The sequence below is a fragment of the Tenrec ecaudatus genome, chromosome 8 (assembly GCF_050624435.1).
Source record: "Tenrec ecaudatus isolate mTenEca1 chromosome 8, mTenEca1.hap1, whole genome shotgun sequence".
NCBI classification, from domain to species: domain Eukaryota; kingdom Metazoa; phylum Chordata; class Mammalia; order Afrosoricida; family Tenrecidae; genus Tenrec; species Tenrec ecaudatus.
In genome coordinates, this window is record NC_134537.1 from 142,661,509 (window position 1) to 142,676,971 (window position 15,463).

At 52.6% G+C, this 15,463-nt stretch overlaps 1 protein-coding gene and 1 non-coding gene across 10 annotated transcripts in view; both read right to left on the minus strand.

The window, feature by feature from the left end:
• DYSF (dysferlin) overlaps nt 1–15,024 on the minus strand; it is a 213,819-nt gene extending 198,795 nt beyond the window's left edge. For 2 of the 9 annotated variants that reach the window (XM_075556969.1, XM_075556977.1), the window contains exon 1: nt 14,518–15,022. In XM_075556969.1, the coding sequence (XP_075413084.1) occupies nt 14,518–14,605 (88 nt within the window). In that variant the 5' untranslated portion in view covers nt 14,606–15,022. Of the gene's footprint in view, nt 1–14,517 lie in introns of all 9 variants that reach the window. The other 7 variants (XM_075556979.1, XM_075556971.1, XM_075556984.1 and 4 more) reach the window with 5 other exon arrangements.
• Nucleotides 8,782–8,911, minus strand: LOC142455905 (small nucleolar RNA SNORA17). The gene has a single exon (XR_012786016.1). It is a non-coding gene; the product is annotated as a small nucleolar RNA SNORA17 (small nucleolar RNA).
• Nucleotides 15,025–15,463: the final 439 nt, after the last annotated feature.

Below are 15,463 nucleotides of genomic sequence, written 5' to 3' on the forward strand. Positions count from 1 at the left end.
TCTGCCAACCAGCCCTGGACCCCCTCGCCCCACAGGGGGAAGGCTGCTTAGAGAGTCAGCCTGGAAGGCGACAGCCCATCCATCACACGCTTCCCGGGCAGCGTCTGCCTTCCTTGCAGCTCATAGAAGATCTGAAAGCCAAAACTTCCAGCGCAATACCATCAAATCGATGGCCACTGGAAGAGCTTCCTGCCGTAATGGTTACGCGTTGGGTCGCTAAGCGCAAGATTATCAGTTCAAAACCACCAGCGACTCCGCGAATGAGACTTTCTACTTCTGTAAAGGGCGTTGGGGGGAGGCTTGTTCTGCCCTGCCGTGTAGGGTCCTTGGATCAAAGAGGCCCCGCAGCCCCCCCCCACCTTATACAAAGCCCCAGCACCCAGCTCCCACTACCCTTCATATACACACATCTCTCCTCCCACCTTTGACTTCTCCATCCCTTCTCCCCAGGACCCAACCTTCTTCAGGCAATTCAGCCTTCTTGTGGGGACAGTCCTGTCCCTCTCACAGCTGTCCTCAGAGCTGGGTGCCCCCTCGGCTGCAAGCCCACAAGGCTCCCTCCTCCCTGTCACTCAGCTGTGACCTCCTCAGGCCCCCAACTTAAAATGGTAGGTCCTGTCCCCTCCTGCTCCCACGCTCGACTCCTCCCCCCCGGCCGTCCCCCCCCCCTCACTCATCAATGTAACGCAGGCATCCCACCACGCCCCCACCTCCCCCTTAGGCTGTCTCATCCCCGGGTGTGGACGGCACCCTCCGACCGGGCTTTCTCCTCCAGTCTCAGAGGAAACTCGAAGGGCCGTTCTATCCTGCTTTGGGGGGTCTCTAGGAATTGAGCATCCATTTGGCCCCTGGAACATCCACTGCCCAGTGCGGAGGTTCCATAAGGCCTTTCCAAACAACGGAATGAAAGACTAAATGAACCCCACCCCCACCCCCCCCACCCCACCCCCGTTCATCAGGCACTTCTGTGTCAGGACCTGGGTCTCACTCACAGGGCTGTCCCCAGAGCGCCTGAGCACACGGAGCCACCCGCATCTACAGGCTCCCTAAGAAGTGCTTTCAAGAAATGGGAGAACCCCACAGTGGAGGCCAGCCTTCTAGCCGGTGTGAGTCCCTCCCCGACTTGTGGCTCCTCGCCTCTGGACTGCCTGATTCCACACCCCTATCTGGGTGACCTCACCCACCCTCTTTTTTTTAATTACGAAAAGATCATTTTATTGGGGACTCTTACAGCTCTTATAACAATCCATACATCAATTGTATCAAGCATATTTGTACATGTGTTGCCATCATTATTTTCTAGACTTTTACTTTCAATTTAGCCCTTGGTATCAGTTCTTTTTTTCCCTCCCTCCCCCCCCCCACGTAACCCCTTTTAAAATTGTAAATTATTAATACTTTCATATCTTACACCAACTGCTGTCTCCCTTCCCCCATGGTTTGTGTTGTTTATCCCCCTGGAGGGGGGGTGGTTATGTGTCAATCATAGAGATAGGTTGGCCCTTCTTCCTCACCTTCCCCCTACCCTCCTGGTATCCCTACTCCCATTCCTGTTCCTGGATTCCGTGTGTCATGAGCTCTTATCTCTTCTCTGTACCTGTGCACATGCTCCCGTCTAGCCCGCAGTGAAAGGCAGGACTGGGGTCGTGATAGTGGGGGGTGAGGAAGCCTCAAGGAACCAGAGGAATATTGTGTTTCATCGGTGCTTTACTGCACCCTGATTGACTCATCCCTTCCCTGGGACCCCTCTGTGAGGGGACTCCATTGTCTACAGATGGGCTCTGGATCTCTGCTCTGATACCCCCTCACCTCATTCTCAACAATATGGTTTTTGTTTGTTTGCCACACCACCCCCACATTCTCAACAATATGGTTTTTGTTTGTCTGTTTGTTTGTGGTCCTCTAATGCCTGTTACCCGGTCCAATGAACACCTCATGATAGCACCGGCTGGTGTGCTTCTCCCGTGTGTTACCCACCCTCTTAATGAGCAGCACACATGTTGTCTTCCCAACATCCAGACCCCCTTCCTCCCTCATAACAGGTAGGACTCCAGCCCCAGCACCAGGTTGGGTGCTGACCTGAGGCCATCTCCTGGCTATGGGCTTAAACAAGGGTCCTCAAAGTTTTTAAACAGGGGGCAAGTTCACTGTCCCTCAGACCCATGGAGGGCCAGACTATAGTTTAACAAAAATCTATGAACAAATTCCTATGCACACTGCACATATCTTATTTTGAAGTAAAAACAAAACGGGGCAAAAACACCCAGCAGGCCAGATAAATGTCCTCGGTGGGCCGTATGTGGCCCGCGAGCTGTAGTTTGAGGACCCCTGGCTTAGGACTTGTGTCTTTTGCTCTCCTGAAAGGACAGCCTTAGAGTCCATGACTGGAAAAGTCCAGCACCTCTTCCTGCTTCATTTGAAAAGGGACCGTGTCAATCCAGTGGCCAACCGGCCCTCAGATGGAGCCGATGCCCAGGATGGCAGCCCAGAGAGAAAGGGGCGGCATCCTGGTCCTGTGAAGCTGTATGCCACCTGTGCCCGGAGCCTGCACAGCTTCAGACCGCAGGCAGCTTGTCTGCCCTTTACTTGCTGGTTCAGCCAGGATGTTGCTTCCTGGCAGCCCGAGTCATCCTGACTGATACCCACATCTTTGGTACCATCTGTATACCCACAGGATCCAAAGACTTCCCCAATCTCACCACCCCATCTCTTGCCTGGGTCACGGCAGAGCAGAGCCTAAGCTGGTCACCTCACAGTGGCCTGGCATCACGCTGACCCATTATCTACTCTAGTCATGCCCTTAAAACAAACATGCTCAGACCCTATGTGTTTTATGCAACATGATGTGATCTGACTCCCCTGCTAGGAAGCCCTCACAGCCGCCACCACCCCTCCACCCATGCTCTGGAAAGAGAGCCCAGATCCCTTACCCTGGCCCACAGGTAAGGCCTCTCCCTCATCACCCCTCAGTCTCTGAGCTCCAGCTCCAGGGTCACCTAGTTCCTGGAACGTACCTAGCATCCTCCCTGCCCCAAGCTCTGCTGTCCTCTCTGCCTGCAACTATCTTCCCCTTCACTTCTGCAAGGTCACCCCACTCATCCCTGGGCCTCAGTTTTAACACCACTTCCCCAGGGAGGCCTCCCAGTATAGTGCAGGTCCCTCTGGCCAAATAGCCTCAGAGCTGGACAATACTTCCCAGCAGGAGTCAGGGGATTATAATTTGTGTCATGGCTTCTTTGACATTTACCTCCTGGTGGAGTTGGTCTGTGATGGGAGAGACTGGGGCTGTTCTAGCCACCCACAGGGACAGACTGCCCAGTAAGCAAGGTAAGCATGGGCTGGCTGGCGCTTACTTAAGAATTTGTAGTGTGCTGAGTTTGTTACTAACCACAAATTAGTAAACACAAGTGAGTCCAAGTTTACCCTGCCTCCGGGGTACTCCGTACCTGTCAGGGGCTGTACATTTGAAAAGAGACTTGATGCTGCAGGAAAGTACTGTGAAGCCAGAGGGGACAGAGAGCAGTCTTTGCTGGAAGCAGTGTTTGTGATGTGGGGGGTGTGGGGGGGTGGCCAAACGCTATTCACTAAGCCAAAATACCTCACTGCCATCGAGTTGATGCTGCCTCATATCAACCCTATAGCACAGGGTAGACCTGCCCCCCGTGAGTGTCCAAGACTAACTTTTTACAGGAGCAGAAAGCCCCATCTTTCTCCTAAAATAAGCTCAATAAGCCCACCTTGCTTATTGGGTAACTTGACATTGGGCACCAGGTATGCCCCAAGCTATGTGGGTGCTGGTGACATTGAACTTAGCTCCTTGGTGTCCCCTCCACCTAAGAAGATGTCTCAGTTACTGGTTCTTCAAGAGGACAGTGAGTGCTGCCCCCTAGGGGGAATTTTGGATATTATTCATTTTTGGGGGGTTGGGGAGATGTCACAGTGATTTGTGACTTGGCTCCTTTTTCCCCCTCCCTCCCTCCATCCCTGCCCCAGCCCATCAGAGTGAGCACAGGAAATCTGCAGGGCTTTATCTACAGTGGCAAATTCCTAGGGACTTTCACAGACACGTGGCTTGTGTCCAGGGAACAGTGGAGCCACACACCTGCTGTGCAAATCAGGAAAGCAGCTGCTTCTGACCTGTACCCTGCACAGTTCCGAAGGCCTCTCTCCCTCCCACCCTCCAGCGCCCCACTCCCGGCTTCTACTCACAACCCAGAATATTCCCCTTAACCAGTGGTTCTCAACCTTCCTAATGCCACGACCCTTTCATACACTTCCTCATGTTGTGGTGACCACCAACCATAAAGTTATTTTCGGTGCTACTTCAATTAACTATAATTTTGCAACTGTTAGAAATTGGGCGAGCTCTGTGGAAGGGTCATTCGACCCCCAAAGGGGTTGAGACACCCAGGTTAAGAACCGCTGCCCTAAACAGACAGACCTGACTGCTCCCTTGAAGACTTGGCAGGGGACCCAGGAACTCACTGAGGCTTCCTCCCAAGGAGTCTCAGTCCTGAGATAAGTGTCTTGGGGAAGAAGCCCTCCCCACGGGGGCCCAAATTTTCTACCCAACAGCTGCCATCCAGCACCTATAGATCAGGTGTGCCCTCTGGGCGCACCCCAGCGGCCCCCGCTCACCCAATGTGCACTTGTACTTGTCTCTTTTAGTTACATCACCTGCCAGGCTCCTTTAAGAATGTGAGTTGGTGACCAGTGAGATGGTCCTTCCTGTCACCTGTTTGAGGCTGTACCTCCCTGGAAGCTGGGGAGAATGTGGGTCTCGTGGGGCCTGCTTACTTCCTCTGTTGTTCTGATGTCATCTGGGGGCTTTGGTTTCCCCCAAACCAGAATGCATGGTGTCCAGAAGCAAGCTGCTAGCTTCTCCCCGACTCCCACCTTCACAAGTCTCTGCACATGTTTACAGGCGTCCTTAGAGTAGTGGTTCTCAACCTGTGGGTCGCTACCCCTTGGGGGAGTTTGAACTATCTTTTCACAGGGGTCACCTAAACCATCAGAAAATACATATTTCTAATGGTCTTAGGAACTGAGACACCGCTCCTCTGTCCATCTCCATGTGGGTCTGCTCACCTGCAGATACACCCACATACGTGTACACAGCGTGAAGACTGTTACCCATGCTACACTATGCTTCAAGACAAAATTTCATTTCTGTCATTAGAAATAAATATTTCACAATATATAATCACATATTGTTTGTTTTTGTGATTAATCGCTATGCATTAATTATGTTCAATTTGTAACAATGAAAATACGTCCTGCATATCAGCTATTCACATCACGATTCATAACAGTAGCAAAATTGGGGGGTTCACCACAACATGAGGAACTGTATGAAAGGGTCGCAGCATGAGGAAGGTTGAGAACCACTGCCTTGCAGGGACATTTGCCCAAGTCCAAACTCTTCCCAGAGTGCGGATGATCCAATGCAGCTTCCTTCCCTCTGTCCTTACATTCACTAAAGGCTCTGTATGCCCAACCCAGCCAATGGAAATTCGGCATCTGTTTTTCCATCAGGAGCGTGAGAACACATGGGCCGATTCCAGCTAAGGTCACGGCCACCGTGACTGTCGGGAAGGGCCCCCTCTAGAGTGGAAACACCCAGACAGTCCTGGGCGTTCAACCCTGCTCCACCCTCCTCTGGCTATGTCACCTCAGCCCTGTGACTTGACCTTTCAGAAGTGTTTCCCCTGTGGAATCAGAGAAAATGATACTACACAGAGCTGGGAGAGGACTGAATGAAACACAGTGTCCCCAGCACAGTGCCTGGCTGGAACACACACCAAACCCAGCATCCCTGGGGCAAGGGGATGCCACCCCTGACACCAGTGGTTCTCAACCTCTGGATGCTGAGACCCTCTGATACAGTGCCTCATGTGGTGGTGACCCCCCAACCATAAAATTATTCGCACTGCTACTTCATCACTGTCTTTTTGCTATTGCTATGAATCGTCATGCAAATATCTGACATGCAGGATGTATTTTTCATTGTTACAAATTGAACATAATTAGACACCATTAAAGCATAGTGATTAATCACAAAACAATGTGTAATTATAGATTGTGAAATATTTATGTATTCTGATGGTCTTAGGCAAGGGGCCGTGACCCACAGGTTGAGAACCGCTGCCGTACACAGTCTGATAAGACAGTGATGGGCAAACAGAGCAGATGACAAAACTGCACAGCGGGGAGGGAGAGAGAATGGCTCTTAGATGTGGGCAGTGGTTTCTGAGGCCTGGAATCATGAATGTTGTTCACATGTACTAAGTGCCAACCACGACTCAAAGTACTTGACGTGGAGGAATGCAGTCTTCAGAGTAAAACTGGGTTTTCAAAAGTAGATCCCCAGGCTCTCCTTCTAAGGCACGTCTACATGGACTTGAACCTCCAACCTTCTGGTTAACAGCAGAGTGCACTAACTGGTTGCCTCCATCAGGAACCTGGGGGATGATCCCAGTTACTGTCATCTGCGGTTGCAGCTGCTGTTCGGTGTTGCCCAGTTGGTTGACTCATAGTGACCTTGTGCGCAACACAACCCAACACTGCTCCGCCCTCACCACCATGGGCGCAGGCGCTGCCGTAAGTCTATCTCACCGAAGATCTTTGACACTGACCTTCCTCTTCACCAAGCACAGAGTCCTTTCCCACCCGATGATAGGAGAGTTCTGCCATCCTTGCTTTGAAGGAGCGTTCTGCGTATGCTTCTTCTAAGACAGCCTTGTCAGTTCTAGCAGCCCAGGATGTTTTCAGGGTTTCGGTTCAAATACACCATTCTCCTCTGTTCATTGTCCGGCTTCCATGAGCAGATGTGGTGATTGGACACACCTCACCCTGGGGCCGGCGCATTTAGTCACGCAAGCAATGTGGCTAACTTCCTGTCGACTTGAAATCCACGCTGAAGGCTGTATTATTATGATTATTTTCAGCTCCATCGGGCAATGCTTCCAGCGCTCTTCACTTTCAGCAAGCAAGATACTGCCATGAACATATCGCCAAGTTGCTAAGGAGCCTTCCTGCCATCCGGACGCTGTGACCTCCTTCGTGGGCTCCAGTTTCTCGGACCCCTCGCTCAGCCTGCAGACAGAAGGAACATGGCAGACATACCCCCGTCCTGATTTTAAATCAGCCAGCAACTCTTTGTTCCGCTCCAGCCAGGACCTCTCGCTACGTACAGGCGCCACATGAGCAGAATGAAGTATTCTGGAATTCTCATTCTTTGCAACCCGGAATTTGTTATGATTCATGCAGCTGAATGGCTTTCCGTTGTCCCTAAAACACGAGGAAACCTCACTCTGGTATTCTCTGCTTTCAGCCAAGAGCGCTGTGGTGTCAGCACTGAGAACCCTCAGCCCGAGTCCGCTTCTGGATCCAGATTCGATGTCTGCACCTTCCCCTGAAGGCAGTGCTGCGACCAATTTGTAGATTAGCTTCAGTAAAGTTTTACCTGCCTGGGATATTAATTCTATTTGCTCAGTATCCCCACATCCTGTGGGGTCCCCTTCCTTTGAAATGGGCAGTGAGATGGATCTCTTCCAGTCTGCTGGTGAGGTAGCTGTCTTCCAAAATTCTTGGCAGAAACTACTGAGTCCTCCCGGCTCTGAATCAATTAGCTGAAACATTTCCATTGGTACTTTGTCAATTCCTGCAGCCTGGGTTTTTGATAATGCCTTCAGTGTAGCTTGGACTTCTTCCTTCAGCGCCATCAGTTATTGATCATATATGTTACCTCTTGACAGGGTTAAACAACGACCAGTTCTTTTTGGTAGAGGGACTGCGTATTCCTTCCATCTCCTTTTGAGGCTTTTGACGTTCAATATTCCAAGCAATTCAAGGCTTGACTATTTTCATCATTTCTTTCAGCTTGAAAAACGCAGAATATGCTCTTCCTCTGGGGTTTCAAACTCCAGGTCGGTGCACCTTTCGTTACAATACTTTGTGTCTTCAAACGGCTATTAAAACTCTTACTTTAATAATTTGCCCATTGACTTTGGCTACTGAGCTTCCAGGAGCAAACCTCAGAGTCTCTTCTGATATCCATGTTGGTCTGTTATTTCTTTTTCAGTCATAAAAAAAGACCCTTTGTCTTCTTCATGCATAAGCTGTCATCCCACAGCTTGGTAGATCTTCTGTCTTTAGTGTTCCATATGTCAGATCTGTTCTTGACACGCTCTCTAAATTCAGGTGGGACAGACTTGAAGTTATATGTCTGTAGAGTTCCATCTTCAGTTCACTTTATTCTTGCCAAAGGGTTCCTCCACTCAGCTCTGGCAGTCCCTGCATCCTCCCAGCAGCCCCCCTCAGCTGGCGACCTTGTGGGGACAGACACAGGGTCTTCAGCCCACACCTGCTGAACTCAGCCTGTGTCCCCACTGAGGCTGCCCCTCCCTCCACCGCAGTTTCTGCACCTGTCACAGTGGAACGCATACCTGGCCCTGTGCGTAGTCTGGAGTGGGGGCTTCTGCAGTCTGTACCATGGTCTGCAGCTGAGTTTTGGCAAACCTGTGGCGGGCAATCGGTGGACATCACCTTCCATTATGCATTAAGATTAACAGGCCGACGTGTGGGGCCCGAGCCAACCCCTTGTTCAGAGCACACTTGAGGGCCCCCTACTGTGGGCAGCAACACCTTTCAGGTGCCCAGACCCCCAAAGACAATGGTGCCTTCACCTGTTGCCCAGCTGCCAGGATCTTATCACTTTGCAAAATGACCTAGCGGGGAACCCCCCTCCCCACACCCTTCCTGCTCCCAAGGTGTAACCAGACTGTGGGGCTGGCAGTCAGTCAGGTGGTTCCTGCCAGACCCCAGAGCCTAGACATAGCTCCCCTTCTCTCTTTCCTCTAATGGTGCACCTGGGGCATGTTGGCTGTGCTGCCATGCCTCCAGGGGCAGCTGAGGTCATGTATCGGCTCTTGTGTACTTGTATTAATTTTCTTCAGCTTCCATCTGAATTCTCATATGAACAATGGATGGTGTAGTCTCGCGGCAGCCCCTGGTTGTGTTTGGCTAATAACCTTGAGTTTGTCCATCATCTCTTTCTGAAGTTGTGCTCCCTTCGGCTCCTGTGTATTCCATCTGGCAAATTCATGTGTGTGGTGGGTACCATTTAGATGACTGAAACAAGGGGTTTGCAGTGAAGACGTTGCTGGCCTTGTAAGGGCCTATCACACAATCTTCCGGCACAGTTTGTATCACCAAGCGTTATTTTCCAACCAGCGTTCCTTTTGCTTTGTTCCTGCCTTTAGTATTCCAATCACCAGTCGTTATCAATGCATCTTGATTGTTTCTTTAATCAATTCCAAAAGAAAGAAGTTGGTAGAGTCCTTTAATTTCTTCGTCATTGACTTGATTGGCTGGTGTGTAAGTGTGAATAACAGTCATATTACATAGCGGCTGCTTCTTGAATGTGTGTGAACTTTATCCTGGCGCTGACAGCATTGTTCTTCGAGCTAGAGCTTGAAATGTTCTGACATTGAACGCAAAGGCACTGACTGTGTGCCTTTTCTTTTAAAAGGCCCAGTCAGAACAGCAGTTCTAGAGGGAATCCTCTGGGCCAGTTCAAGTCAGAGAGGTCAACTCAACTTCTGGCAGCTGTGTTTTAGAATTCCAAAGGAGTAATATTGACAGATTTTTCTCAAAGGACACTGGACGATCATGTGGCTCATTAGCAAGCAGTTTTAAGAAAACTGAAAACTGCATTCGTAAGGGGAAAAATGGCACCAAGGAATTGTTTTCCATCCCGACACTCCAGCTGCTCTTGTCTGAGGGTCACGAGGGCTGTCCACCTAGGATTTCATTGGGAAACTGTGATTCTGGGTAGACGAGAAACAGATCCATGGACACACATATGTGTATAAGGAAGAGGTTTATCTACAAGAGCAATTGAACATGGAGAAAACATCCCAGCCCAGTCCAGACGATCAAGTCCATAAGTCTGATTTTAGCCCATATGCCCAATATCAATCTATAAAGTCCTCTTCAGACTCATGAAACACACACAGTGACGCCGAATGTAGAAGCTCACAGGCCAGTGGGTAGAGAGTCCTTAGATCCAGTGGCATTGGAAACACCTCAGCACTGGCAGGGTCTCTGCATCAGGGTGGGTCCACGTGTCTTGTCAGCTGCTATGTCTCCCAGGGTGTGAGCAGATAGTCTCCCACCTCCAAGGAGAAGTACCAGATTTCCCAGAATTCTCAGAAGGCCATGCCCACACAGAGGTCTCATTGGCTATGATCTGATTGACAAGCTAGACTCCACCCCTCCACTCATAAACCTCAAATTGACAAACGATTATATATCTACTACAGAAACTTACCCCATCCACCCTACAGCCCTGACCTTACCCACATAAGACTTCATTTTGTCACCCACTCAAAGAGCACTTACGAGGACCTCAATTTGATTTCGAGGATGTCAAAATTGCCCCCCTGGACCTGGTGTAAAGTGCAAATCGCAGAATTCTTCAGGAAGGGTTAGAGCAGCGGTTCTCAACCTGTGGGTCAGGACCCCTTTGGGGGGGGTCAAACGGCCCTTTCACAGGGGTCGCCTGATTCATCACAGTAGCAAAATGACAGTGAGGAAGTAGCAACAAAGAAAATGTTATGGATGGGGTGTCACCACCACAGGAGGACCTGTATGAAAGGGTCGCCACAGCATCAGGCAGGTTGAGAACCATTGGGTTAGAGAGACAGAAACACCTTCCGATGCTTATCTAGACCCTGATGGGGGCTATGCTGAGAAAGAGTGGCCTGGGTTTGGTATAGTGTGTAATAAAAGTGTCTATGATTCTGTAGGAAGTCTCTTGATACCCCCGCAAATATACATTAGGCTTAGTGCGTATTCCAGCTGGAACGTGGCATAGTCCATTTAAAGGAGTCCCATTTAGAACAGTAGCTGGCATAGAGGAAGCGCGGCATCCGACACACAGATCTCTTTCACTGGCTTCTTGCGGGGCTTTAAAGAGACAGCATCTGAGAATGCGACACTGTTTGTATTTAAGGCCGGCCTGCTTGTTCTCCTAATGATTAACGCACATTGCTAAACATCAGGATTCTCCACCACCTGATCACACTGGGCTCTGTGCAGCCTTGTACGCAACTCTGCTGCTGCTGGGGACCCCAGCACCACCCTCCCCAAGCTGCGCCCTGGGTGTGGGCCGCACATGGTATGCTTCTCTGAGCACTTTCATAGCCAGCAGCCCTGGACATAAAGAGCAATGGAGAGGCCTGAGGGTGGAGGAGGGGCGTTCCTTGCTGGGGATACTGCGCCTCCCCAGGGGCCTGTTTATTTGTCTGTAAAAGGGAGATAATGCCCTGCCTGGAAGATAAAATGAGCTGCTGTGTGTACAAAGGAGCGGGAAGATGTCATTATGGGATAAGCCAGTAGCCCAAGGGGGGAGCTCCTTGAGGTACATATCTAAAGGGCTGAGGAGGGCCAGCTGTCCAGGGCAGCCTCCCCAGAAAGAACTTCACTTGGAGCAGCATGTCCCAGTGACGGAACCTTCCGTGTCATCATTCAGCAGTCTGCCTGGGCCAGCGGGGGAGGGGGGAGGGCAAGGATGCCTGCCTGCAGCAGCGAGGCCAAATTTGGACATGGAGTAAGAGCTTGGCGAACATGGGAGGTGGAATGTGACCAGGGGTTGGGGGAGGAGAGAGACTACAATTCCCATGACTGATGACTATCTGTCATCCCAGGGAGAATTTCAGTGGGGCGGGTCATGGGGAGGGGTTCCAGCCAGCCTCCACCCTTCCTTCCTCCCCAGCAAGGTCTGCCCTCCCACCCCCACCCCACACCCAGGGGCGAGGGAGACAGAGGCCAGGGATGGGGGAGAGCAAGGACCTTATCAGGCATATGTGCACATGGAGGATGGATGGTGGGGGAGGTTGGGCCCAGGAGGGAGAAGCACTTCCGGTGTGTGAAAGTGTGTCCTATTCATTATTCAAGTTCTCTTTCTCCTCCGAGGATTCTGGGCAGGGGGAGATCCTGTGGCCTGAGCCAAGCCTGTGTCTCTGTAGGGAGGGGGAGCACCTGAGGGTTAGTTAGGGTCAGAGGTGAAGGGACCTGGTTCTGGCTAACACAGTGGTTCTCAACCTGTAGGTTGTGACCCCTTTGGGAGTCAAACGACCCTTTCACAGGGGTCACCTAAGACCATCGGAAACCACATACGTTTTTCCGATGGTCTTTGGAACTGAGACACCTCTCCTCTATCCATCTCCAGGTAGATCTGCCCACAGGCAGATACTCCGAGTACCCGCGTGAAGACTGTTACCCAGGCTACACCATGCTTTAAGACAAAATTTCACTTATTTGTCATTAGAAATAAATATTTCACAAATATATAATTACATATTGTTTTTGTGATGAATCATGATGCCTTAATTATGTTAATTTTGTAACAATGAAAATACATCCTGCATATCAGATATTCACATTGCGATTCATAACAGTAGCAAAGTTGGGGGGCCACCACAACGTGAGGAACTGTATGAAAGGTTCACAGCATTAGGAAGGTTGAGAACCACTGGGCTAATGAAAAATCACCCAGGGAGAGGAGATTCCTGAGGGCTGCAGCAGAGGCCACAAGACACACTGGTCACTGCCCAGCTCCAGAGGACACCATCCACATAGTGCCTCAGTATGCAGGCTGGGTTTTGTGAGTGGGGGAGGAGTGCTGGAGCAGGGAGCAGCTGCTTAAGGCACAAGGTGCCTGCCCCACCCCAGGAGCAGTACCATTCAGCCTCCCAGCCCAGGACAGAGTGAATGGACCAGGGCAGAGCTAGGCCAGGCAGGTAACCCTCTGGTCTGGCTGGCCCAGAGCTGGGGGTGCAGGGAGAAAGGATGTCCACCAGAGCCTCGGCCTCCCTCCTCCACCGCTGATCACACTCATTTCCAGAGGCCAGTGTGGGAAGCTGGTCTAGAACAGAGCCAAGCAGGCCACAAGCAGCTCCCGGGTCGCATGCCTAGGAGAGTGTGAGAGTGTGTGTGTGTGTGTGTGTGTGTATGTGTGCCTTTTGTGTACATAACCATGGCAGCTACTGTAGACATGTGCCCGAGTTCTCTGTGGGCTTACTTCTGGGAACATTTCGGTGTCACAGCGTGCAGGGTGTGTGTGTGTGTGTGTGTGTGTGTGTGTGTGTGTGTGTGTGTCTGGGAGCAGATGTGACCATGGGAGTCTGGAAATGTACAAATCCAGAAACCCGTGGAAATGAAAGGGAGGGTCTAGGAAATAGCCAGGGGCCAGCTGAAGCTCTTGGTGTCCAGAAACCCTTTAGACCAGTGGTTCTCAACTTCCTAATGCCTCGACCCTTTAATGTAGTTCCTCATTTTGTGGTGACCCCCGAACCATAAAATTATTTCCGTTGCTACTTCTTCACTGTCATTTTGCTACTGTGATGAATCGGGCGACCCTTGTGTAATGGCCATTTGACCCCCAAAGGGGTTGAGACCCATAGGTTGAGAAGCTCTGCTCTAGAGGGTCACTATGAGTTAGGATTGACCACGGGATGGCGGTAGATTTGGGGGGGAGGGCAAGCACAGTCCTGGGGGTCTGCTTCCAGGAAGATTATTGCAAAGAAAACTCCAAACCCTACGGAACGGTTCCACTCTGTCATCTGGCGTCACACACGAGTCAGAACTGTTTTTAGTTAGCAATGTCCTGGGGTGTGGACAAATTAGAAGTGAGCTCTCTGGGAGATGGAAAGGAACAGGTAGTGGATGGTGAGAGGGGAACCCACAGGGACGCTTGTGCCTGGCTCTGCTCCACAATGGTGTCAAAGGCCCAGCCCTGTGTGGACTCCACCTGGCAATCCAAGGGAAGCAGACAGGGCCCAGCCCTCTCACCCTCTCACCCAAGGCCAGAGACCTCTGGCTGGAGGTCTCACTGAGGAAAGAGACCCGTGCAGGCACATTGGCTCCCACTGTGGGCAGCCCAGAGTGCGCCAGCTTGATGAGGGGGGGGGGGTGTTGGGGTGGGGGGTGTAAAGCGTCTCTAGAGGTGGGTGCTGGTGACAGCTGTTAAATCCTCCTCCTCCCCTCTGGTGCCCAAAGCAGGGGCCCATGGGGCAGGGAGGGAGGCGGCTACCCTGTTCCCATCAGCCACCCTCCTGCCGCCCCAGCAAGGCGGATCCAGCAGACAGACCCAGGCTGGGACAGGCAGAGGGCGGCTTTATAAATAGTCCTAGATCCGGGCCTCCTTCCGAGGAGAGGAGGGCAGCCCCGCCGCCCACAGCGCAGCAAGGTTCCTAAGTGAGGGTCCAGGAAAGATGCTGCCCCAGCCTTCCCGCCCCACCTTGCTCCCAAGGGGCAGCTGCCAGGCCACTGAGCACTTCTAGCAGCCTCCGTTTCCCTCGGAGTCTCCCCCTCCCGCTGCTGCGTGTCTGGGCAACATTCGGGTCTTCCAGTCTCTTCACCTCCAAGACGACGAGCCGTGGGGTGCCCCGCCCCCTGGACGGTACCCTCCCGAGGTGTACCCCCACACGACGGGGGGCGAGTCCCCCCTACCTGCAAACACCGCCGAGCAGTAGGCATCGCTGATGTCGGCGTCCGGGGTGTGGACGTTCTCAGCGTAGAGGATGAAGACCCTCAGCATGCCTGGAGCGGGGAAGGCCCGGGGTGTCCGGGGCGCGGAGAGGGATGGGGAAAGTCGGAGGGCCCAGGCGTGGTTCGCGGGACCCCTGGATGGAGAGCCGCTGGCTCGGATCGCTTGCTCGCGGTGCACAGCGGGGCAGGAGGCTCCCCGGGCGGCTCGGACGGGCTGCACAGACCCCGCCCGGCTGCGCGGCCCCGCGGGCGCTGGGAGAACCGGGGCTCCCCCAACCCCCGCCGCCCCGGGGCTCCGCGGAGCTGTAAACCAACGCCGGCCGCCGGCTCTGCCAATGACGCGGCGTTTTGCACCTGCCCGCGGGGCAGCGCGCTGGGCGGCGGCCGCAACGCCCCGGGGCTGGACCCGGCTCGGACCGCCCTGCGGAGCCTGGACCTCGCTGCGGAACGGGCCGGGCCGGCCGGGCCAGGGGAGGGGGCGGCTCAGCCCCTCCCCGGACAGTCCCCCTCAGGTCCAGGGCGCCGCCCTCTCCAGTCGCGAGCCGGGCGGCACGGACCCGGGAGGTGGGGGACCTAGGGGGATGGGCTGGCGCAGCCCGCCGGAGACTGAGGAATGTCTTCGACCGGCTGCTGCCTAGGCTTACACTGTAGCCCGCCCCTCCCACCTCCCACTCCCCACTCTCCCCACACCCCCGTCCAAAGCTGTAGTAAGCAGGCTCTCTGTAATACAAACATCTGATTCCGAAAAAGAGCACCAATATTGCCATTTGGATCTATTCGGATTCATATGGTTTCATCTGGATACGTCCGTGTGAACTACGGCCTTTGTTCTGTGTCCGACTTCCTTCCATGTGGCGTTTTTCTTGAATCCGTGTAAATCTTCATACACTTTCCGGTGGCCACACAA